Source organism: Neltuma alba, unplaced genomic scaffold (genome assembly GCF_004799145.2).
Source record: "Neltuma alba isolate B1F8T4 unplaced genomic scaffold, ASM479914v2 tig00011711_pilon, whole genome shotgun sequence".
In the NCBI taxonomy this organism is placed as follows: Eukaryota; Viridiplantae; Streptophyta; class Magnoliopsida; order Fabales; family Fabaceae; genus Neltuma; species Neltuma alba.
The window spans coordinates 3,192-27,399 of record NW_021636346.1 but is presented as its reverse complement, the minus strand read 5'-3'; the positions used below and the strand labels follow the sequence as shown (position 1 = coordinate 27,399).

The window sequence follows — 24,208 nt, the reverse complement described above, 5'->3', positions numbered from 1 at the left end:
TGTAAAAGGGTAATTATATAAGCACACGAGACAACTTTTAAAGTTTCCCCCAAAAAAATCTTGAGGCTCTATTTTCTCTCCATGTACAAAATGATCTATTTCCAAGTTTGCCCGAAAAATCTTTTTTGAATAATAGAAAATAATAAAAGCAATTTTTGAGAAAAAATATGACGTGTAACAAGATCAATTATAGAACAAAACAAGTTGTTATGGTTTTTAATTTTAATAACAGAATCGAAGTTCACAATGTAGAGGAAATAGAGGTAACCAAGTCCGATGTTAACCCATCATAAATAACGACATTCTTGGCAGCCAAAAGAGCAGAAAAGAGAATGGAGAGATGTAAGGCGTCCTCATGAAACAGTGTTATTGGCCCAGCGAGAGTGCAAAATGATCTCAAGTCTCGCTGATTCTGCATAACTAGCACCAGTTGATCTCCACCTTGATTTCATAATCCGGATTTATTTTTTTGCGCAAAAATAATCCAGATTGATGAGTCCATATGAGAACCTTTCGAAAATACTGACGCATGGGAAGTCTCTTGGGCTTTGTTTGATAAAACATGGAAAATAAATGATAGAGATTGAGATTATAATTTAAAAAAATTATTAAAATAGTATTTAACATAAGCAATTATTTATTATATGGGATTAGGCTGCGTTTGGTAGGAAGCATTAAAAATGAAAGATTGATATTAAGATTGCAATTGAAAAAATTTATGAAAAGAGTGTTTAATATAAGAAATTGTTTGTTATATGGGATTAGTCAAACCCATGTACATGGAATTGGAGAATATCACAGGAGGAGTGGCTAATCCCACATAAATGGGTTTGGCTAATCCCATATAATAAACAATTACTCATGCTAAATACTATTTCAATTATTTTTTTAATCCCAATCCCAATCCCAATCTCTCATTTTCAATTTCGTATCAAATGGAACCATAGGGATGGGATGGGGAATATCATAGAGAGAGTGATATTCTCCAATTCCACATATAGAGTTTGCTAATCTCATGTAATAAGTAATCTCTTCTGCTAAATATTCTTTTAATAGATTTTTTCAATTCTAATATCTAATTTTCAATGTTTCTTACCAAACCAAACGGGACCTTAAAGTAAAAAGAAGGATACTCCCCGTCAAAATGGATCAGGCGTGTGTATTTGACATGAATGTACTTGCAAGATCCGGCTTTCGAATACGTAGATCGCCAAGCCAACACCCAGGTCTGATTCCTGAAATGAACATCAAGTAGCCTTATCTGGGAAAACCATGCAATACACTTGTATGAATATGTTGTTGTTGGTGATTCTTATGAGGATTCGGTGAAATGAGAACCTGATCCCAAAATCAGTAGTGTCTAAAAATGGCAAGAGCAGCTGCATGTATAGTATGGATAGCAGCGCTGCATAATAGAATTCCGTCTCTCCCAAATAATATTGAGTCCAAGTTATGACGCCTTTCGTGGTTGCCAATGCATCCTGATCATCGAGTGTTGAACCTTGCAAACCATTTTTTCAGCGACATTACCAGTCCCTCTTGTACCATCCAAACTCTTCATGTCCTCTGTGATCTACTCCTATCCTTGCCTTGCTCACCTCCTTCTTCCTCGTAGGATTTTTAGATATCCTGCTCCCTTTCACTCCCTTCAAGCGTCCACTATAGCTTCCTCTACCTCTATGAAAGCGCCCGGACTCGTCTCACCCCCTTCCATAATCCGGATCATCTCTTTTTTTTTTTTAATCTTCTGGCTTCTTTAGGAAGTCCAGCTGTGTTTTTATTTTTTAAATTAATATACTCCTCCGGTCCTAATTATAAGACCCAATTGACTTATTTGAGGAGATTAAGGAAGTAAGTTAAGTTGGTTATTTATAATAAATAAGTGTTGTCATTCCTAAAATATCCTTGCTAATTAAGTATATTGGCTAAAACTATCATTATTAGAAGGATTATCTTGGAAAAAATGCATAAATATAAGAGACAAAATGGATTGGGTCTTATAATTAGGACCAATAAAAAGTCAAATTGGGTCTTATAATAAGGACCGGAGGAGTACTAAATATGGTAAACATTATTTTGAAAAATATTCAGATCAAATTTCTTATATTCATGATCTCAAATTTTCCAATAACACATAACCGTGTCCTATTTTTTTTTTCATGTGAGTTTGTAATTAAATAATAATATTTCAAATATATGACAAATGTACAAGTATAGTTTTTTTGAAATATTTTATTTGAATTAAAAAAAAGCAAAAATAATAAAATGACTTTCTTTTGTATAACTTTTTTTTTTTGCGTGTGCCAAAGCATAAAAAATTTCTCGCCAAGCCCCCCAAAAAAAAAATCTCCGTCCCTCCCCTCCTCATTTCCCGTTTGCTTCTTCCCTTCCGTTCAAACCAAACACGAAGGAGAAGGTTAAAAAAAAAAAAAAAAAGACACGAATTATTCACGTCATGGGGAGGAGATCAGACTCTAGTGCAGAATCAAGCGGAGCAATTCTATTTGATCTGATCTGCTCTTCTCTTATCTCTGTTTGATGGTTTGAGCTTCTTCGAGTGCTATAGAGTTCAAAGCCTTAGCTAAGCTCGCCATCGTCAAGTGGCCGCTGCTGGAAGCCTGGAAGTTTCTTGCTTTCGTCTCCCTCACATGTATCACCACCGTTCTTCATTGGCAATTAAAAAGGTAGGTTGCTCACTTTTATTATCTGGTCCTTCAGGCCTCTCCCTCCCTTGCGGTCTATGCTTCATTCTTCTTCTTGTGCTAGTTTTGAGATGCTAATTGAATTATCACTAATCATAACGCTGATTTTATCGATAGTCATTTCGGTTAAGTTCTTCAATAAATTTTTATTATTTTAAAAAATATCGTCTTCAGTGGACGTTGCTCTTTATTTATTGCTCCAACCTGCGCAAAATTTCCTTTTGTAGTGAACTTCATCTGCGGATGGTCTTTAATTTTTTCGGGCTACGACTTACGACATTGTTTAACAGAAGAGGGTATCGTCAATGGATCAATACGGTCTCTCTGGTTTAGTGCTGTACTCTTGATCGATACAATTTACGGCAGGCGGTATAGCCATAATTGCAGTTTCTCTTACGTGACATCTGCATTGAAGCTGAGCGGTGGTGTTGATTTCGAGGCGATGGAATCATTGGCTGTAGGTGAGCTTCTTCATCTTTTGCATTTTATTACGTCTCTACTCGCTTCTGCATTTTCTATCAACGGCTAATGTAATATCGTTCTAACGATCTCTAGCCAACATCCTTCTTTCTTGCCGATCGCATTGTACCGAATGTGAAAATCATTAGCCAGTCAATTCCCTAGATCTCTTTTTAGCTTAGCTATTTCCTTTTAGCTAATTGGGATCATAAGATGAGCTTTTCTAAGAAGAGGCACAGTGCATATCTAACTATGCAGTTGGACCCTTTTATTCTGTTTTAAATGCATTTCTCATTTCGTCTAAAATCTTATGCACGCTTTTTCCTCCTTGTAATTGTTACAGCTGGTGGTTTAAGGGACACATCAGTTATAGTTGTTACATTGGATACTGATGAAGTGTATATCATTGTCAGCCTGTCCACTAGACCTGACACACAAGTTATATATGTGGATCCAACAACTGGTGCCCTGTGCTACAATGGGAAGTCGGGGCTTGATGTCTTCAAATCTGAGAATGCAGCTTTGGATTTTATCACGAATGGATCACGTTGGTTATGTAGAAGTAGAATCTATGCCAGGGCGATCCTAGGTTATGCTGCCTTGGGAAACTTTGGATTGCTTCTGGTTGCTACAAGATTAACTGCGAGCATCCCAAATTTGCCTGGTGGAGGTTGCGTGTATACTGTTTCTGAAAGCCAATGGATCAAAATATCACTTCAAAATTCTCAACCCCAAGGTAAAGGAGAGGTGAAAAACATCCAAGAATTAACTGAGCTTGAGATTGATGGGAAGCATTACTTTTGTGACTCAAGAGATATAACTCGGCCTTTTCCAAGTCGCTTTCCGCTGTACAAGCCTGATGATGAATTTGTTTGGAATGGGTGGTTTTCAACACCTTTTAGGAACATTGGACTGCCACAGCATTGTGTCACTCTCCTGCAGGTTTTGATTCATGCTTGGTATTTTCATGGGTGCTCAGCTGCCTACAGTGATATATTATACTTCCTTTCTCGCCTTTCTGTTTACTTCCTCTACTTGTAGCTGTCATACAGTCTTTGTGCTAATGCAGCAGTAATGTGCACGTCCAGGGTTATAGTTCATATTCATGCTGATGAGGCGTATTTGAATGATGTGTATAACTGAGAAGTTGCTGTTAAACAAAGACAGTAGTAACTGAAGGGGGATAAGCATTTGAGGGAGAAACTAGTGCTGCTATTTTATAAGATCTCTGTTACAAGTAACGACAATTGTTTAACAAATATGCTAACAGAAAGTTTGTTATTGATGATTACTAATCTGAAGGAACTAATGGATGCAAAGAATATATGTTTTAGGTATAAGGTTTCACAGTAGCAATGCGTGAATTTAGCTTTGTACCAACTAGAAGGTTTAGCTCATTTCAGTTTGTTGAAACTGTTGAGATCTTTCAAATAAACTATTCATCGGTTAATATATTTGAATTCCATTTTTTATCTGCTTTTCAAATTAACTAGTTTGTTCCTAGATATTAGGATTGCTGTCTCTGTTTGTTTGGTTGCCTTTTGCATGATTTTCCCCCTTGTTTCTTCTATCACAGTAGGTATCTTGTTCCTATCTAAGAATGTACTTAATATACTAGAAATAGGAAGTCTTTCGTCCAAGTGGTATCAAAGCCTATACAACTAAAAGGTCAAGAGTCTGATCTGTGCCTCTCAGTAGGAGGAGTTAAAAGTCTGTTTCATGTATTTTTCCATATATTAATACCCTCTTTGGTTTGCTGGAAGAATTTTTGAAGGAAGTGGAATAGGAAAAGGAAGTGGAAATAGAATAGGAAAAAGAATGGAAGCGGATCTCAAAAATGTTTTTGGTATATGCATAGAATCCTCACATAATTTGTATTTGATGTGTGTATTTTTAATATTAAAATACTATACCCTTGGAAAAGAAGCTCTAGATCTACCATTCCCTGTGATAGCTGAAGCTCTTCTTTTCACCTTTGACACATACAGTGGGGAAGGGACTGTGATGAAGAGCGACACATATGACAGAGACTGCCAGTGTTGAAGGACTCTCACTAAAGAAAGGCTCTCACCATCTTCACTATTGAAAGGGCAGCGTGATGGAGGTGACAACTTAATTGGAGGTGGGAGTAGTTGCAGCGATAGGGAGGCTAGTGGTGGGGATGCGGTGGACAGGGTTGCAGTGGATGGTGGATAGGATTATTGGGGGGTAAAATATGGATATGCTTTGGCTTCCGTAGGTCCTAGGATGGAAATGAGTTATAATCTATTTTGATTTTGATGGAATTGGGTTCCGTACAGGATCAGATTCCAATGCACCAACTGAGCAATTTTGAGAATTCCATTTCCATTTCCACTTCCACATTCCCGTTTCCAACACGACAAATGAAGCAGGAGTGCAAAGATATTTTGTGTGTGATATGACTATATATTTATTGTTTGTTATTTCTTCCCTTATCTAACACAAATAAAAAGCCCTGCAAGCTCTGTTGTAAATCTATTTAAAGCTAATGCAGGCCGTTGGTTATTTTGGTGATAGTAATAATACGCCTGCAGTTAACACATATAAAGCAGTTGAGATACTGTTAAAAAAAAAAAAAGGTAATCGAGGTACTATCTTCTCACTTGGTCTTCATGTGTAGGGGTTTGCGGAATGCCGGAGTTTTGGAAGCTCTGGTCAACTCGAAGGTATTGTTGCATTGATAGCTCGTCGAAGCAGACTGCATCCTGGTACTCGTTACTTGGCAAGAGGGCTGAATTCATGTTTTAGTACAGGTGAAGAAACATGTATATTCCTCTTGGACTTGAGTTCTCCATTTGATTGAGTTAAACAAATACTGCATTGTAGTCAGGCTATCTCTAAGGATATATTATTTTAACATAACTTTTGCCTGTGTAGGCTGTGTCTACTTGAGCTTTGAATATTAGGCTTTTTCAATCATTTCTGTCTTGGGTTTTAATTCTCTTGATCTCCTTATATTTTATTTTTTGTTGGCAAGGATTTGCTTCAATAGAGTTTATATGGAAGAATAATACTAAACCAGGTTTACCTTTCATAACTAATTATTTAAGGGCTTCGCTGTTTTGGATTTGCAACTCATTGATATTGAAGACGCGGTATACAGAGTAATATTGATCTGTTATTCAGAGTGCACTGTACATCGGATATATATAAGGAAAAGAGATAGACTGAGATAGACGGAGATTACAGAGGATCACACAATTAATCTAGGAGTAATTTAAATTTAAATCTGATCTCCTAATCTGCCTAGGATCGTGGGAGTAGATATACACTAAATATTAAATATTAAATATTATAGTATTAACTACACTCCCCCTCAAGTTGGATCATAGATGCTAATCATGTCCAACTTGCCTATAAAGTTCTCGAACAATTCTTCAGGAAGCCCCTTTGTGAGAATGTCTGCAAGTTGTTGCTTTGAGGTCACATAGGACAAACATACAATTCCATCTTCCACTTTTTCTCTGATGAAGTGTCGGTCAACCTCAACATGCTTAGTTCTGCTATGTTGTACTGGATTTAGAGCCATGTTTATGGCTGCTTTGTTGTCACAAAATAGTTTCATTGGCTTGTTGATCTGAACTTGAGCCTCCTCTGCTACTCTTTCCAACCAGAGACCCTCCATGATACCTTGAGCTAGTGCCCTTAATTCTGATTCTGCACTACTTTTAGACACAACATTCTGCTTTTTACTCTGCCATGTTACTAGATTGCCCCACACAAAGGTACAATAGCCAGATGTGGATCTACTGTCCTCAGGAGCACCTGCCCAATCTGCATCTGTGTAAATTTCCACTGTTCTGGATTCACATTTCTTAAAGAAGAGTCCTCTACCTGGTGTTCCTTTCAAGTATTTCAAAATTCTATAGGCTGCATCCATGTGTTTCTTTCTGGGTGAGTGCATATGTTGACTTGCTACACTTACTGCAAAGGCAATATCAGGTCTGGTATGAGACAAGTAGATTAACTTCCCTACTAGTCTCTGGTACCTCCCAATATCCACAGGTTCCTCATCTTTTCGTTGCTTCTTTTCTTTCTCAGCCTCTTCTTTGGTAGTTGCTTTCTTATTACACCTGTTGATGCTTCCCTTCTTGACACTCATTGGCATTTTTATTGGCCTGCATCCCAGCATACCTGTTTCCCGTAGTAAATCGAGAATATACTTTCGTTGTGAGACATAAATTCCCTTCTTTGAACGTGCAACTTCCATTCCAAGGAAATACCTCAGTTTTCCTAGATCTTTGACCTCAAATTCTCGGTCTAAAGCTGTCTTTATTCTGTTTATCTCGGTTACATCATCACCTGTGAGAATAATGTCATCTACATAGACAATAAGAATTGCCTTCAGTGCTCCATTCTTCTTGACAAACATTGTGTGATCTGACAGACTTTGTCTATAGCCCTCAACCTTCAGTACTTTAGAGAATCTGTCGAACCAAGCCCTGGGGGACTGTTTTAAGCCATACAGAGATTTTTTTAGCTTGCAGACTTGATTTTGCTTCCCCTTGTCAAATCCTGGAGGAAGTGTCATATAGACTTCTTCTTTCAATTCTCCATTAAGAAACGCATTCTTAATATCTAGTTGTTGTAATGGCCAATCCAAGTTGGCTGCAATAGATAACAGAACTCGGATTGTATTTAATTTTGCCACTGGAGCAAAAGTCTCAGTGTAGTCTAGCCCATAGATCTGAGTGAAGCCCCTAGCTACCAGTCGTGCCTTAAACTTATTGAGTGTTCCATCTGCATTGTATTTCGGGGTAAAGACCCACTTACAACCCACTGCTTTCTTCCCTTCTGGTAGATTAACCACTTCCCATGTTTCATTCTTTTCTAATGCCGTTATCTCTTCTAGTACTGCCTTCTTCCACTCAGGATGATCAAGTGCCTCATGTACATTGTTGGGTATTCTGATTTCATCAAGATTAGTGGTAAAAGCACGATAATCAAGAGATAGAGTGGTATAAGATACATACTTTTGGATAGGATGCTTAGTACACGAACGAGCCTTCTTCCTCAGAGCAATAGGTAGGTCCTCCTCAGTGGTTCCAGGATCTTTCATTTGGTCAGATTCTGGCAGAGCTCTGGGCATGTTGGACTCTATAGTTTCTTTATCTCTCCGTGTGTACACCTTGCTATATTTTTCACTGGTCTTATCTCCCCCTGTCTTTGGCACTTGTGCAATGTTTGGAGGGATAGGAATAGGTGTCACGGACGTCACAGACTCTGTAGGTTGCATTGGGGGTATGGGCTCAGGTATGCTTTCTACACACTGAAATTCATTCCAACTCTCCCCCTGAATTGAAGAAGTGGGAAAGTACGGTTCATGCTCATAAAAGGAGACATCACGACTAATAAAGAGACGTTTAGAAGTAGGATCATAGCACTTATAGCCTTTCTGACTTGATGAGTATCCCAAGAAAAGACACTTAACAGCACGTGGGTCAAGTTTAGAAGAAGGGTGATGAAGATGAACAAAGACAGAACAACCAAAAACACGAAGCGGAAGGTGGTGATCAAGATGAGTGACGGGGTGAGTTTCGCGTAGTTTATCTAAGGGAGAGACAAAAGAGAGAACACGACTTGGCATTCGATTGATTAAATGAGTGGCCGTTAGAACAGCATCCCCCCAAAAAAATTTAGGTACATTACTTGTGAACAGGAGTGCGCGGGCAACCTCAAGCAGATGTCGATTTTTTCTTTCGGCAACACCGTTTTGTTGTGGACTATGAGGACAAGAGCTATTGTGGACAATGCCATTGCTTTTTAGAAAAGAGTCAAGCTGATGATTAAAAAACTCAGTGCCATTATCTGTGTATAAAACCTGAATCGTGGTATTAAACTGATTTTGGACAAGTTGAAAAAATTCCATAAAGACAGTAGGAACAGCAGATTTTTCTTTTAGTAAGTAGACCCAAGTCATTCGTGTATGATCGTCAATAAAGGTTACAAACCATTTTGAGTGGGTACGGTTTGAAATGCGAGACGGACCCCAAACATCACTGTGAATTATAGAAAATGGACGAGTGGGTTTGTATTGGGATGGTGGGAAGGGTGTACGGTGGTGTTTTGCAAATGTACAAGAATCACAATGTAAATGGAAATTTTTATTAATGGAAAAATGAGGAAACAAACGTTGTAAATAAGAGAAACTAGGATGACCCATCCGTTTATGCCATAATAAAATATCATTATTGTCAGAAGTAGAGACAAGACCATTGATTCGTGAACACAAGGCAGTCACAGTAGAGACGTCTAGATAATAGAGTCCATCATGCTCCCTAGCTATGCCAATCATCTTCCCCGATGAGAGATCCTGAAAAATACAGTAAGTGGGAAAAAAATAAGCACCACAATTGGCATGTTTAGTTATCTTGCTAACAGAAAGAAGGTTACAAGCCAGATGAGGGACATGTAAGACAGAATTGAGATGTAGGGAATCTGAAATAGTAACCGAGCCTTTTCCAGCAATGGGAGAACCAGTACCGTTAGCAGTGGTGATATTATCATTACCAGCACAGGGAAAATAGGTAACAAACATGCGAGCATCCGAGGTCATATGGTCAGTAGCACCAGTGTCAACTATCCATTTGTTGGATGTGAAGGAGGTGTGAAAAGCGAAAGGAGGAGTACCTGTATGAGCTACGGAGGCCGAAGCAGCAGGGGAAGGTTGCCGTGCTGGGAGACCTTTAAGAGCAATAAGTAGTTGATGCATTTGCTCATTTGACAAGGCTGGAAGAGAATCAGAAGATTGGGAGGTTTCTGGTGATACCTGATAGCCCCGAGGCTTACCCTTTCGAGGTTTCCAATCAGCTGGTTTGCCATGGATGTCCCAACAACGTTCACGAGTGTGACCCGTTTTTTTACAGTGATCACAAGTGACTATACCTTTCGTGGAGGATGACGAGGGCGCCCCTTTACTGATAAGAGCAGAGGAGTCAGAGATAGATGTTGGGGTTAGCATAACATTACGACGTGATGCTTCACGGAGGACTTCAGAGAACGCCTCACGAGTGCTAGGTAGTGATGCACGGCTGAGAATACGGCTGCGAAGGTCATCAAAGTCAGGATTCAAGCCGGCGAGAAACTGAAACACACGTTCTTTCTCAACAGTGTTTTTGTGTCGTGCAGCGTCAGCGGATGACGTCCATTCTTCCTCGGTGATCATATCCAATTCTTGCCATAATCCGACAAGCTCCAACCAGTAATCGGTGACGCTGCGAGACCCTTGTTTGATGTTCCAGATTCTAGTCTTGAGATCATAGAGCTGCGCGAGGTCCTCACCATCAGAGTAGGATTCACGAACAGCATCCCATATCTCTTTGGCAGTCGGCAAGTACATAAAACTCCGTTTAAGTGTAGGTGACATTGCATTAATCAACCAGGAGCAAACGAGTGAATTATCCGTGAGCCATCGCTGCATCTCCGAGGACTTGGGATCACTGGGTGCGGTCGACTCTCCTGTGATCAACCCGAGCCTTCCGCGGCCTCCAATAGCCAACCGCATTGCTTGAGCCCACTCTCTATAATTGCTGCCGGTGAGTTTTTCCGACACAAGGGTAATGGAGGAGGCATCGAAACTGACCGTAGACGCTGAGGAATTACTGGTCGAGATAGAGTTGTGCGTAGGCGATCCACCAGGGGGGTCCATCGTGGTCGGACGTTGCCTGGGGTTCGACCCAGCTTGTACGTCCTCCGATGTAGAGGAGGAATGAGAGGAACCTGCCGGACTCGACGATGGATGGACGTCGGCCGGCTCTAATACCATGAAGACGTGGTATACAGAGTAATATTGATCTGTTATTCAGAGTGCACTGTACATCGGATATATATAAGGAAAAGAGATAGACTGAGATAGACGGAGATTACAGAGGATCACGCAATTAATCTAGGAGTAATTTAAATTTAAATCTGATCTCCTAATCTGCTTAGGATCGTGGGAGTAGATATACACTAAATATTAAATATTATAGTATTAACTACATTGATATGTATATAATTTTGAATCTTTAGCTTGTTTCTGTGCTGATTTCTTGTCTGACAATTATAAAATATGGAAACATCCATTGATCACTTACTTCAGTCTTCACCTAAATTTATTCTGTAGTGGAAGTATGGAACTTAAAATACTACTGCTTTCATTTTTTGTTATGCTTCATCTGACGTTACTCCAATAATTTCATGCGCTGCCTGGAAGTGCTATACGTTTAATTTTCTTGTGTACAGGAAATGAGGTGGAATGTGAGCAGCTTGTATGGGTTCCTAAACGGGCAGGTCAGAGTGTACCTTTTAACACATATGTCTGGCGAAGAGGAACAATTCCTATCTGGTGGGGTGCAGAGCTAAAACTGACCGCTGCAGAAGCTGAAATTTATGTTTCAAATTGTGATCCTTACCGAGGAACGGTGCAGTACTATCAAAGATTGAGCAAGAGATATGATACTCGGAACCTACATATAGCTGCTAGTGAGAATCCCAGGCGAAAGGCTTTGGTTCCCATTGTATGCATTAACTTGCTTCGCTATGGGGAAGGAAAGTCAGAATCCATTTTGGTTCAGCATTTCGAGGAGTCTGTAAACTATGTTAGATCAACTGGAAAACTTCCTTATACACGGGTTCATTTGATAAATTATGACTGGCATGCTAGTATAAAATTAAAAGGTGAACAGCTGACAATTGAAGGGTTATGGAAACTTTTGAAAGCACCTACTGTATCTATTGGAATTTCTGAAGGGGATTATTTGCCTTCTCGACAACGAATTGACGATTGCAGAGGTGAAGTCATCTGCAATGACAATTTTGATGGGGCATTCTGTTTGAGAACACATCAAAATGGGGTAATTCGTTTTAACTGTGCTGATTCCTTGGATAGGACCAATGCTGCTAGTTTTTTTGGTTGTCTCCAAGTCTTTATGGAGCAATGTAGACGACTTGGAATCTTACTAGATAGTGATCTGGCATTTGGTTATCAGTCAATGAATAATTATGGTGGATATACTTCTCCTCTGCCTCCTGGCTGGGAAAAGCGTTCTGATGCTGTTACTGGAAAGACATATTATATTGACCATAATACTAGAACCACGACATGGATGCATCCATGCCCTGATAAGCCTTGGAAGAGATTTGACATGACGTTTGAGGATTTCAAGAGATCAACAATTCTGTCTCCAGTGTCTCAATTAGCTGATCTTTTCCTGCTTGCTGGGGATATTCACGCAACTATTTATACTGGGTCTAAAGCAATGCACAGCCAAATTCTTAGCATATTTAATGAAGATACAGGAAAGTTTAAACAGTTTTCTGCAGCACAGAATATGAAAATCACTTTGCAGAGAAGATATAAGAATGCTGTTGTGGATAGTTCTCGTCAAAAGCAATTAGAAATGTTTCTTGGAACGAGGCTTTTCAAGCATCTTCCATCAATTTCACTTCAACCTTTGCATGTATGTTACTTGCAATGAAAGCTCCAGTAGGTTCTGAAATATGCTTGCAGTTTGAAATAGCCTTCATCTGAAGGGAAAAATAAAAGTAATTTGGTGATGGAGAACCAAGCACCGCAAGTCCTATAGAAGCAACTTGGCTACAAAAAAAAGTATTAGTCTTAGGAAACAAGGGTGACAAACTATTATTCTTAGGAAACATGAAGTGCATAATAATATGAAGGGTGGAATAACGATGCCCAAAGTTGGTAGATTTTAAGATATTGATTTGAATTACTTCGTAATTGATTCTGTTATATAGTTATGTAAACACGGCAAAACAGGTACAGACGAGATCTATTGCTGTATTTAACAATTTGAGACGACAATTTAGAGATAAATTCTTGCAAAGTTGTGCTTGTAGGATAGTGATCTTTAAATTTACAGTGTAGCAACCATATGTGTAAAATCTCTTTATTTTTGTGAATGATGATGCAATGATGCATAGGAGAATGGCGTTTGGAATTATCCAAATTTCCTTGATCTTAATCCAAACTGAACCCCCCCCCCCCCCGGGTGGCCTTTAGGGATCTCTTATCTATTACCCTCATATTCATATTCCACTACCACTGACTGTGGAAATTACAATACTGTTTGCACAATAAAACTTTCTGTTGTTGACATTTTTAACTCCTATGCTTTCAATAAAGAATAGTCATCAAATAACGAAGATATCTAATCGTCACAGGTACCCTCTCGACCATCTGGTTTCCTTCTCAAGCCTGTTGCAAACTTATTTCCCAGTTCTGGAGGTGAAGCTAGTCTTTTGAGCTTCAAGAGCAAAGATCTGGTCTGGGTATGCTTAATTATTTCTTTTTCTTCTGAAGGGAACTTGATGCATAAATTGTGGCTGTAGCTGTTCTCTTATATTTCAATTCTTCCATAATTTTCATATAAGCTTTCTCAATTTCATTCACTTAGAATCTCTCCTTTTATGTTTCTCAGATTTGCACACAGCCTGCTGATGTTGTTGAAGTTTTTATCTATCTTGGTGAGCCTTGCCATGTTTGTCAGCTTCTTCTTACAATATCCCATGGTGCAGATGATTCAACATTTCCATCAACTCTTGATGTAAGGACAGGGCGTTATTTGGATGGGCTTAACCTAGTCCTCGAGGTCTCTGTTTTTCCTTCTTTACATCATCACTTTTGGAATTCATTGATGAGTTTGATATTACTGCAGGATGAGATGGCTAGCTTATTGAAGCAGATGAGGGCATTCACATTCATTTTAGTGATCTATATGATTGTAGACTCTACATAATTTATGTAAATTTTTATCTTCTTAAATATAAAATAGAAAGCTTATAATTCAAGATCTGTTTGAACATTAGTGGGAACCTAGAGTAGCTTCAAATTTTATAATGTCATCAAGAGAAAAACTTCAATTGACTGTGCAAAAGTTTGAGATTGAGATGTTTTAGCTATACTAAGTTTTGCAACTCGTGGCCTGTTTCTTATTGGACTACTAGCTTGTTATGTATATGGTTGCAGGTAATTTCTTGTGTCTGTTATTGAACTAACTTGAATTCTGATTTCTGGTCTCATCTGGCATCTATGGGCAGGGTGCTTCTATTCCACAGTGTGCAAATGGGACAAATATAGTAATACCCCTACCTGGGGCAATTAGTGCAGAAGATATGGCTATAACTGGGGCAGGTTCTCGCTTAAGTGCTCAAGAAATGTTGTCCTTGTCACTGTATGATTTTGAGGAAGTTGAAGGAGAGCTAGACTTCCTAACTCGTGTAGTGGCGCTTACCTTTTATCCTGCTGTTTCAGGAAGGAGTAACTTGACTCTTGGTGAGGTAGAGACATCAGAACTATTTCTCACACGATATAAATTTCTGGATGGATATAAAAAAATGCGACCTTGAATGTTGTTCATACAAAATTCATCCAAGTATATTGATTATCAAATCCATGGTGGAATGCTCTAATTGCATCTGCACATCTTTGGGCATATCTCAATGGGTTTAGGTGCAAATTTGAAGTTTACACTAAGAAGCATTGTCTGCCTGAAAGTTTATTGGGTGCAAATATGCTGTGGAAGATTAAAATCGTAGCAGTTTTGAGACAAATTTGTACCTTAAGCCTATCTCAATTGTCTTAGTAATATATTATTTCTGTAGTCTTATTATTCAGGGAGGATTATAAATTTTGTTTTTTACACTTTTATTCATCTTTTTACTGATTTACTCTGGCTATAGATTGAGATCCTTGGAGTTACACTTCCTTGGAGGGGCATGCTTACTGATGAAGGCCCTGGTAGAAGATTAGTTGAGCATGTCAAGAAGTTTCAAAAGGAGAGCAATCCCTTTTTATCAGGCTCAGATAGGAATCCATATAATTCTTCATCCCCGAAAAAGTTGTCACAACCTGTGCAAAGAAGCACTTCTGCAGATCCTTTCATTGACCTTCTGACTGGGGAGGACCCACTTGCACACCCACTAGCTCAACCTGGTACTGAAAATGTTGTCCATAATGAAAGCGATGCACTTGATTTCTTGGATCAAGCAGTTGTTGAATATCAGAGTGTGAAAAGTGATAACAACATCTCTGCAGTTAAAGATGCAAGTTCAGATCCCGGTGCTGAGCAATATCTAAGTTGCCTGAAATCTCTTACAGGACCGAGTTTGGTATGTTGTTATACCCTTAACATTGATTGGAACAATTGTTAATTTTATTGTTTTACCCATACAGAATAACAATCTAAATTTTGCTCTTCTTTTTCTGCTTGTTTTCTCTATTACTGGTTTCGGCTTTCTTAACTAGTTTGGCTGCTTGTTTCATGTGTGTGAGTCATCAATATATATATATTTCTGTCAGTTTTTTTCCCCATGCTACTTAAATTGGACCGTTACATCATTCTTTAGCTTTTTTTACTTCAGTTATAAGTACATCCTTTGGAACCCCAATTTCTCTGCGCACTAATTAAAGCGGACACTTTCTCTATAGGGAAGCTAAAAGAAAATATTTATAATTTGTTATATAGGTTATTAACTTCCTTTCACAATATATTTAATGGAAACCACACGCACAATTTTACAGCAGCATGCCTGTGTGGAATAAGTTGTTAGTTTAGTTTTTTTTTTTTCCCTCGTTTTTTTTTTTTTAATGTTGGGTGTCCCCTTTGAGTTTGGACTTTGGGGAACTTCAAAATTGATTTGATTTAGAAGGCTAGGAGGCCAAAACTTTATGATGATGTGCATTTATGTAGTCAATTGGTGTATTGGGTGTTGGAACCCATGCTCGTAATTTCGTTGGTGCCATGCTACTCCTTCCAATTTTATATGTAAGAGTTAATTAAGGAGTTTGTTTTTGCCCGAAGTCTCCCATATTTATTATTTTTTGTCCAAATTGCCCTCTTGATTGAACACTTTGGTGGATGAAAGTTTCTAGTATAAATGATTAAAAGGAAGGGTATCTCATAGAAATTAACGCACATTTTTTACAAATAACTAATTTAACTTGTTTTCTTAATCTACATGGATTAGCTATCTAATTTCTACATTTAAGACTAGGGGGAGTACGTCTTACCATAAATAAGGAATAGGTTAGTGTTGTCTTTTGAGATCTGTCCATCGCTATTAATGTGCTGAGGAATAATGAGCTTAATTGCTTGGATGAGGTTCATCTTCCTCTCTTTTGTTTCTCTTTCATCATTCCGTACTTTGTCTCTTTACTTATGATTCTCATTTTTAATAAAAATAGAGAACATCTATCTGACAAGTGTGACAAATATTCACCTTGAATCAATAATTTAGCAGACAGCATTTAAAGGAGATGCAATTCATTGCCTGTTTAATTTTTGTAGGGGAGAAAACTAAACTTCATAGAAGCCATGAAACTTGAAATTGAACGCATGCAGCTGAACATTTCTGCTGCTGAAAGGGATAGAGCCCTACTGTCTGTTGGGTTGGATCCTGCAACAATAAATCCAAATACACTACTTGATGAAGCATACATGGGAAGATTATCTAGAGCTGCAAACACTCTTGCGCTACTTGGAGAAGCTTCACTCGAAGATAAGCTAATTGCTTCTATTGGTCTGGAAAGTATTGATGATCATGCTATAGATTTTTGGAATATTACCAGAATTGGGGAATCCTGTTTAGGTGGCAAGTGTGAGGTGCGCACTGAATGTAAAAAAACCGATGTTATGTCATCTGGTGGACATTCAGAACCGACGTTCCTGTGTTCTCAATGTGAAAGAATGGTTTGCAGAGTTTGCTGCGCTGGGAGAGGGGCACTCCTGCTTGCTGGGCATAATTCACCAGAGATCATAAATTTTAATAACGCATCCAGCCAGGGCGGATCAAACTATGGCTGCCAAGTTGACGTCCCTCTCAATCGTGTATTAACACTTGATGGTACAATTTGTAAACGATGCTGCCAGGGTATTGTGCTTGATGCACTGATGTTGGACTATGTTAGGGTTTTGATTAGCTTGCGAAGAGGTGCTCGTGTGGAAAAGGCAGCTTACAATGCTTTGAAGCAAATTATTGGATCATCACCTTCAGATTGTCTTTTGGGAAAAAATCAGTCCATGGACAACCAGTTTTGTGGTGAGGCCATAAAGCAGTTGCTCGATGGACATGAATCCCTTGCTGAATTTCCATTTGCTAGCTTTTTACACCCGGTATCTCGTTTTTGTTCTTTCTTCCATTTTCTTTTCTTTCTTTTCTTCTGTTGTTTTTCTTAATTGGATGCTAATTCTGATTTTGTCCTCTGCACTTTTGCTTTTTCAGTGTCTTCATACACATTGTTTTACTACATGCTTCTGTTTTTAACTAAAATATGTGGAGATGCAAGACATATTACTAGTCTCAGCAGTGATTAGACCAATCAAACACTAATCATGTAAAAGATTTATTCAGTATTGCAAGGCAACTGAGAATTGTCACTTTGTCATAGGGGAAGGAAGATTAATTTGAGAACTTAAGGTTTAAGGTGCCACGCGGTACCTTAAACTCACTAGTTTTCAGAATTTTTTGGTCTTGGTTCCAATTGATAGATGATATTCTAATTAGTAGCTGATGAATACTTAAGGATTGAAGGAGTTTAACTTGTTACAGGTTGAGCAACCATGGGGAATAATTTCACATATTCCAGCAAGATGACTGAAAAAATATGTAGGGTAGATAGCGACAGGCCTGCTATTCAAATTGCTGAAGTTTATGAGGAAAATCAGAGGAAATAAAATATAAATGCTAAGGGATAAACTCCTAAAAAATTGGCTTAAACAACACCTAATAAAGATAAAAGATAACAAATTCTAATCAGCATTATACAGTAACATCCCCCATGCTTCCACTCAAGCTGATGAATTGATGTCCAGCATTTTGATTTCCAGCTTGCTACTGAACTCTTCAAATCTAAACCGTGTGATATGTACCTAAGGTGGAAGAACCAACCCACTTACGCTTCTCGTACTACCCAATGTGAGAGTTAATACCCCATGCTACCAAGCCCCCATCAGTTGGCCACCCACAAAAGCTAACATGCTAGCAGCTATAGTTCATAACACTTCACCTGGTCTCCTTCTTGTTAGAATCTTTTGTGGATAGCCTTTTACGGAACGCTAAATTCCTTGAGCATCCCATATTACTCATTGTGGGGACTTAGCATCCCATACTACCAAGTCTTTATTTATTAGCAACCTATGGAAAGTTGACGTCCTAGCAGTTGCACTTTATGACACTTGGCTCGTGCCTAATCAGAACCCTCTATAGGTGGCCCTCTGCTCAACCAGAAACAACAAATAATCTAGCACTAATAGCAATTGATAGGTAATTATATAGGTGGGAAAACCAACTTACTCAAATAGCCTATTTAGTGTCTTGTACTAGTCAGTGTGATATTTAATATCCCATACTAACAAGTCTCCATAACCTTGTGATAGCTTTAGTAAGCAAACCTACCACTTGTCTGCTTGCATGCTCATATGCCAGATCTACCAGGCTCTATCCAATCTATCTCCATGTGCTTTGCATGATCGTAATGTATGGGATTTTGGCAATCCCATCAGTAGCCATTTTGTTATAGCAATCTTCATTTCTGACCCAACATTAATTTTCAGATCTGTCAATAGCCTCTTAATCCACATTCTTTCACATATGCCTAGTGTTAAAGCTCTATATTCAGCTTCTACACTACTATAAACCATTGCAAATTGTTTCCTGCTCCTCTGTGTGACTAAAGTACCCCACACAAAGGTACAGTATCTTGGAATGGGCCTTTAGTCTATTACAAAGCAAGCCTAATCTGCATTAGCATATACTTCAATATCTCTGGATCCACTTTTTTCAAAAGAACAAGCTCTTTTTAGGTGCCATCAAAAGATCTTGAGAATTGAAAACTGCTTCCATATATTCTTCCTATGGCTTACTCATGAAATGAGCTACTACATTGACACAGTTTATATCTACTCGTGTGTGAGATAGGTATATTAGTTCTCCCACAAGTTTTTTCCATCTCCGTAATGGCTTGAATAGCGTGAGCTCTTAGTTTCATTAGTGGGGCAAAGAGGAACCCCTTCTCTCCTTTTTGCAGTCTTTACATTATATGATTTCTTTAGTTTCTTTATATTATTTACTAACTCTACAATAGCAGGTTGAAACAGCAATAGATTCTGCACCTTCATTGTCATTGCTTGCGCCATTTGATTTTGGTTCTCAATATTGGAAAGCACCACCTAGTGCCTCGTCTGTTGAATTTGCGATTGTTCTTGGTGACCTTTCTGATGTTAATGGGGTTATATTAATTGTCAGTCCATGTGGCTACTCCTTGGTTGATCCTCCAATTGTAAGTCCATTATCCATGTGTTCTAGTATTTTTTTTAATTGTTTATTGAATTAATAAGTAAAATCTGGAAGCATTATGTTGGTGCAGGTGCAAATCTGGGCAAGTAATAAAATACACAAGGAGGAAAGATCGTTTATGGGGAAATGGGATGTCCACCTCTCTGATCAAGAATTCCGCAGCATTTAGTGGGATAGAAAAGTCAGGAAGAGAACATAAAGTGCCTAGACATATAACTTTTTGCTTTCAAAAAGTCAGTTCGTTGTCGAATAATTTGGATAACATTCAGCCTTCAGCAACCCGGCTCAAGTTCATGTAATCTTGAAAATGAAATTAATCTGTTGGCTCTAGAGGAGAACCCCTTTGCCAAAGTAACTCGACGAGCCTCTTTTGGAGGATTTGATGGAAGTGAACCTTGCCTTCATGCCAAGACGATTTTAGTAGTTGGAAGCCCTGTTAGGAAGGAATTTGATATTCAGTCACAGCAAAGCACTGATCAGTTGAACCTGAGGACATGGTTAGAGAGATCTCCACAATTAAATAGATTCAAGGTATGCCATATTAATTTGTCCTTAACCCGTTGTGGAAACCAGTTTGTTTTTAGAGTTTGTTCCAATATTTCATTCATCTCAAATATTTCAGTGATGAAACTTTTGTTTAGGTTCCAGTTGAGGCTGAGAGGTTATTGCACAATGATCTAGTTTAGAGCTGTATCTGTCCCCTGTTTCGCCCTTGCTTGCTGGATTTCGCCTTGATGCTTATAATGTAATAAAGCCACGGGTTACTCATTCACCCACTTCAAATTTTCATGGCCAAAATTTCTGGCCCTTGTGGATGATAGATACATCTCCCCAGCTGTGTTGCATATACAAGTATCTGTTCTCCAGGTACTTAGTAGATTAACTTATACTGCTTTATGTGTTCCGCTGGTCTCTGTATATCCACAGAAGTCCTATCAAGTGCTGTGTTTTTCAAAACTTCTGATTTTGTTCATTTTATTTCTTCCCCTGATCATAATTCTTAGAACCTTCTTCACGTGGTATATAATGATTTATTTTGTATTAAAAAATGATTTATTTGTGACTACTGCTCTTGCTCTTCTGTATCTACTCTGGAGCATGCTGTACTTGGGTATGTTGACTGAAGCTATGTGAAAGATTGCATGTACTTGCCATGTTGTTGTGGAGAATGTCAAAAAAAGAAAAAAACTGTTTCTTATTCAGAATGACAGGTCACATCGGAATATATACACCCAGTGAGGGACAAGAGAATAAAGATCATAAAACCTAATAATGTCTAATAATAACTAATAAATGCTAAAATAACAGCTATAAAATGAATGATGAATTTCCACACTTGCCTTCGAGTTGGATCATAGATATTGATCATGTCCAGCTTGTTTATGCATTCATCAAAATAGGTCAGGCATGCTACTTCGCTTTCAATCTCTTCCTTGACGAAGTGCCTATCTATTTCAACATGTTTTGTTTTATCATGCTGAGCTGGATTCTGTTACACCACCAAGATTTCCTATTTTTAGGTCCAAGACATTTTTATTCGCCTAAAATTGCTATAAAAACCTGCCTAACCCTCTAAGCCATCTCATCCCCCATGCTGTCAGCACTTCTGAGTCGTGACCCTCTCAATCACCTTCCTCTAGTAGTTCTCTCTTGAAAGTTTTTTTTACTCTTAACAAGCAGATCAAGGCCCAAGACCCTACGCTATAGAGTCCAATTCTTCAAGGAATGCCTTATCAAACTTTATAGAGTCTTCTATAGGAAATTCTTACGAGGAGAATGATACTTACGTCCCAAAAGATCAATTTAATGACAGTTAGGTCTCAAAATAGTTGTTGATAGGTAAACTACAAATATTTATTCAGTTGGAAATATGGACATGTTAGTTGCAAATTACTGAGAGTAATCTTGGAGACTTAAATGCTTGATTTGCAATTAACACTCCCATATTTGCATTGTCTGAATCTATATTTGCAACTTATTTTCAACAAAATCTTTTGAAACCTAAATTTAATTCATGGAACCTAAGTTTCATTCTCTTGCTGAAAAGAAGTCAATTTACGACCTTGAGGATCTACTATTGTGTGTGAGTAAATGCTCCTCCTGCTTTTTAAAACAAGGGTCAACAATCTTAAAATTATGTGAGTTCTTGCATATGGCCCTGCATCTTTGGCAATATGACCATGAAGTTCCCGGCCAATGAAAATTTTTATTCCATGTGGAATTCCTTGAACCAGTTCTTCCAAATCTTGTCCTTGCTTCTGTCCCTGCTTGAGGCGCATAGGTACTTGTGATATTAATAGTATCACTCACAACAATCATTCTTAAGAATGAGATCTTATCCTCAATTCTTTTTGTTTTCACCATATTCTTCTTCCAATTCTTCTCAACAATAATACCAACTTCATTCTTTGTTTTGATTTCCCCTATGTACCAAAGTTTAACTTGCATAGTCAAGCTCCATAGCCTTTAATCCAACCCACTTAATTTCTTGAAGGCACATTATGTTAATTTTTCCTCACATAAATCCTTCCACTGCCTCCATTGATATACTCATTGAAGGCCCAATTTTTCAGCTACCAAGCCTGCTCCTAGGCTAATTTCCTTACCGACTTTCGTCCAAATAAATGTAGGAACCCTTACTCATTACGCATTACACTTGGGTGCTAATGGAGCAGCCCTAGGTCATTCAACATATATGTGTGTTACTTCTAGGTAACAACTTAGCATTAGCTCAATAGCGTCTTTGATCCATGCCAAATGGGATTCAATAGAGTTTTACTTGGCTATCAAGAGGCATCTTTGTCTGTCAAGTGACGAATGATGTTTTCTCTGTCTTCCCCTGGGCCCCAACAGTTATATTTATTAATCATAAAGGATGCAAAATTGCTTATTTTCTCGGGATTCTTAGTTTTTATGACCTTTTCTAAGATATGCTACTAGATGCGTTTTGAGCATGACCTACAGTTAGTATTATGTATCTGTAATGTTTTCTCACTTCGTGGTGTGCATTGGACCATTTGGCTGTTTTTCCTGTTAGCAAGGGTTTCAGGGTTATGTTGTGAAGAAGTGGGTATGACGTTTATACATCAGTGCAAGTTTTTTTTTTTTTTTAAAGTATTTAAAAAAAACTTGAGAGCCTGAGAGGTTGCACTAATTGAATTATTCCCTTTATTTGATACTATGTACCACTATCTATTTCAGTAGCAAATGTATGGGTTTTGCCACTTTTTGAAGATCTGATGGTGAGATTGATTGCAGGATTACCATGGTATGGTAACCATCGCTGAGTACCGGTTACCAGAGGCCAGGGCTGGAACACCAATGTACTTCGATTTCCCTAGTCACATACAAACTCGCAGAATTTTATTCAAACTTGTTGGAGATGTTGCCGCTTTTACAGATGACCCCTCCGAACAAGATGATTTTGGTACTAGTTCTCCATTGGCAGCAGGACTATCTCTGGCCAATAGAATTAAATTATATTACTATGGGATCCATATGAGCTCGGGAAATGGGCTAGCCTCTCGGCAGTTTGATTCCTATGCAGCGTAGTTTTTGCTCGAAATTAATTGCTCGTGCAGCCATATTCACAATTTGTTGTATTAATGAATGTAGTTATATTTACTTATGAAATGTCGTGTTGGAAAAATTAATTGCTTTATGCGTTGTCAATGTTATCTCTCGCATTTTTGGTGGTTAGGTGAGGTGAGAATTTGGACAGAGGTCCTAAGTACAGATACCTTAGCCCCGGTCTGTTTTATGTCAGTGGGACCAATAGCCGTTCGCAAGGGCCAACTTGATCCTCTTCCCCAGATGAGGAAACCTAGGAGAGCCACTGTACGATCCATACTAGATCTAACCAACTGTTCATCCTACCTCCTCTACATTCTTGACAGCCCATCTTTGTCTCAGTAGAGTCTTTCAGTAGCATGTTTCCTCAGACTCTTTTTGCCTTCACTGATCATGAGATGTTTATAATTTTGAGAGCATCTGCTAGGTTGTGATCTTTACATTTATAATTGGAGTGTCTAGAAATAGGCCAGGCAACCTATCAAGGCCTATGTTTTGGCCTATTTAAATACAAGAGCAGGTTCAAGCTTGTTTATGTTATCAAGTCTGGTCCAGGCTCGCTGACAGGCGTAAGCCTGTGAGGCAGCCTGGGCATATTTTGTTTTTTTTTTTTTGTGTTACAATTATAGATTTGACATAACCTATCTAAAGTATTGAAGTTTAACCTGGGCGCCGCTGCTCCTCCTCTTGGCTTCTTCCATTCTTAGTTTCACACGTTGCTCACACACTTCGCAAAATCGCATCGCACACGGCACATACACTTCGCAGAATCGTGCACGCACAGTCTTCGGGTTGGCTTCTTCCATTTTTTGATTTGTCCGTTTATCACTCATACTCTGCCTATTGCTTCTTCCATTTCATTCTTTGCTGTCTGTTTTTCGTGACTGTGCTCTACCTCTTTGATTCTTCTGTTCTTTGCTCAGTTGCTGACGCCACGACGCTCTATCTCCAACCTCTATTATCAGGTATGTGGCTCATGTTCATACACACACACACACATATAGTCGTGCTCTGCCTATCCCAAGGAGTATAACATTGTTCTGAGGGTCTTGGGATTTATAAATAATTCATACGTTACATACGAATGAACAAGATAGATGATGCCATGATACTTCATCAAATATATTTGTTTTAGTTTTTTCCCCCTTTAAGTCTTATTG

The 24,208-nt window shown here is 38.5% G+C and overlaps 1 protein-coding gene across 1 annotated transcript; it reads left to right on the top strand.

The window, feature by feature from the left end:
• Positions 1-2,413: 2,413 nt before the first annotated feature.
• On the top strand, positions 2,414-23,150 carry LOC114717191 (probable phosphoinositide phosphatase SAC9). Its single transcript, XM_028902288.1, is given in 19 exon segments — positions 2,414-2,684; positions 2,930-3,163; positions 3,505-4,103; positions 5,803-5,935; positions 11,406-12,622; positions 13,347-13,454; positions 13,604-13,774; positions 14,223-14,462; positions 14,865-15,293; positions 16,472-17,296; positions 19,270-19,461; positions 19,549-19,617; positions 19,619-19,696; positions 19,698-20,009; positions 20,120-20,156; positions 20,159-20,263; positions 20,266-20,345; positions 22,737-22,965; positions 22,968-23,150. Coding segments are annotated over 18 exon segments (4,890 nt in total). The 5' UTR covers positions 2,414-2,684; positions 2,930-3,144; the 3' UTR covers positions 23,015-23,150.
• Positions 23,151-24,208: the final 1,058 nt, after the last annotated feature.